Source organism: Polistes fuscatus, unplaced genomic scaffold (genome assembly GCF_010416935.1).
Source record: "Polistes fuscatus isolate 324 unplaced genomic scaffold, CU_Pfus_HIC Scaffold7, whole genome shotgun sequence".
In the NCBI taxonomy this organism is placed as follows: Eukaryota; Metazoa; Arthropoda; class Insecta; order Hymenoptera; family Vespidae; genus Polistes; species Polistes fuscatus.
The window spans coordinates 2,045,173-2,047,432 of record NW_025113151.1 but is presented as its reverse complement, the minus strand read 5'-3'; the positions used below and the strand labels follow the sequence as shown (position 1 = coordinate 2,047,432).

Sequence of the window (2,260 nt, the reverse complement as noted above, 5' to 3'; positions counted from 1 at the left end):
CCACACACACACAATAAAGACTTCGATAAACTAGCCACAAGCAAGTCATGTATCATAAACGATGACTTCGTTTCCTTATTATATGATTCCGAAACCTTGGACGCGTCCGCAAAACCTACACGCGTGGCATCAATGGTGTAACACACTTACATATATACACACAAAACACATACACACGAATGGAAACGTGTAAACGCAGTAGATAAACCTACATAAACGCATTTATAAATCAGAATCAGGATCTGCATGTGGGCATTTGTTCGGTTTTATTCCATTTCTCACGCCCGTCGGTTTACACCAAGCGCCGACTCTTATCGTCACGTTTATAAATCGTTAAATATGTATACGGATGTTTGTATGAGTATATGTGTGTGTGTGTGTATGCGCGAATAAGTGCGTGTTCATTAATAAAACTTTTTTTTTGTATTAATATTACTCGATACCTATTTCAGACAAAGTGGTAATAATAGTTATTAACCGATTGTAAAATCCCACGTTTGACCTTTTCGCATTATGAATCTAAGTATGATGATCGGATGAGAACCAATGAAACATGATTATTTATTTATTCATTTTTATTAATAAATAATGGAATAATTTATAGCAGTTGTCTGACCTAGCATTTTGTTTTTTTCCCTTCTGTTTGACATAGGGGGCACTATGCAAACCGAGGAAGTCGTGCCACGTGCACAATCAACTGGCATAGACTTGGATTTAACGGATAACAGTTTGCAGAATCATCTGCATCATCATCATCATCATCATCACTCAACGCAAATCAAGTGCCCATTGGCGCCTCTGGCACAAATGGCGGTAAAGCAAGAACCCCAGGAGGAGGAGGAACGTAGTCGTGACACCAGCACACTTAGGTGAGTTCAATTTAAATGGAGTTAATCATTGAAATGAATCTTTGCCATCGATCATCTTGATCATCGAAACGTTACGTTCGAATGATTTGTTTCCAGTCCTCAAACGGACACGAGTTCGGTGCAAGTGTCGTTGGATGGTAAACATGGAAACGATCAACAATCCGTTCACCATCGTCAACTTCAAACGTTAGAAGAAACCCCTGGTCAAACTTGTGCTTCAGATCAGAGTAACAGGAGTAGGAGCAGGTAATTTGATATGCTTGTGAATTTTTCATCAATTTCAGTTAGGGACAATTCAATAGTGATATTCGTCATGACTAGGTGGTTAGCCTGATTGTTTGTTAGACTGTATTTCCAACTTCTCCTAGCTTGTTTCTATCGAAATAATCTTAAAGGGAACTCGCGTACGCAGTATCACGTTGCTAACGATGTCCACGACATAAAGCTTGCGCCACTTGCAGAGAGCAGGTACTTAAGATAGCTAGTAAGAAGGATAAGCGCCGGGTAAACTGGTTCGTTCTCTCGTCGAAGTACATCGTTCGAGAGAGCAGTCGATGCCGAGACTGTTCGATGGAAAAAAGAAGTTCCTCTGCGTCGCTGAAATACCACCAGTCGATTACCGTTACTGAATTTCATTATATACATACGCGCACATATACGCGTATACCGAGCAAAACGACGATATATAAGCGATCGTAAGCCACGGAACAACTCTAGGAAGGTAAAAATGTCAAGATATGCCCTCTGCATACGATCGAAGGTGTCTTACAGTGCGGTGTATTAGATTGCCGTAGAGAGGTGTGGTTCGGAATGCAGTTATCGACAACGTACGAGGTTAATGAAGGAACGATGTTGCCTTTGTAGTTATTCAAGCGCGAGCCTATATTTTCCTTTCTTATGACTCCACTCAATTATCGAATAATACGCATACTTTTTTATTTTTACCCCCCCTCACCCCCTTTGTTTTTCACCTGCGACAAAGACGATAGATAACTGCAGTAAGAATAAATGTTTCAATTAGAAAAGTCGAACGAAATATTTGGTATATATTTTTTTATTTGTTGCAGTCGTGGAAGAAGGAAATCGCGATGGAAACTAAAGTTTCATCATCAAGCTTTACCCCCAGAATATCTCGATCATTACGAGGCGTCTCTCGCGCAAGAGGCCTTAAATTCATCCTCACCTACTCACACCAGCGAACAAACAGCACCGAGTCCAGCACCTACCAGTGCTACTTCTACGCCTAGTCCCATTGCCGACGTTCACGGTTGGTTGCAACGCATTGCTGCAATGCAACAAGAACTTTGTCCCCAAACGATGCCCCAACAATGTACGAACTTTAATTCCGGTCAAGCATCGGCATCCAGACGATCGGTGATCACATCCACTTC

General features: G+C 41.3%; 1 protein-coding gene across 1 annotated transcript in view; it reads left to right on the top strand.

Annotated features, from left to right (window-relative positions):
- The first annotated feature begins 513 nt into the window (after positions 1-513).
- Positions 514-2,260, top strand: part of LOC122524222 — a 4,025-nt gene continuing 2,278 nt past the window's right edge. The window contains exons 1-4 of the mRNA XM_043646361.1: positions 514-523; positions 653-869; positions 966-1,115; positions 1,937-2,260. Coding sequence (XP_043502296.1) covers positions 514-523; positions 653-869; positions 966-1,115; positions 1,937-2,260 — 701 coding nt within the window. The remainder of the gene's footprint in view (positions 524-652; positions 870-965; positions 1,116-1,936) is intronic.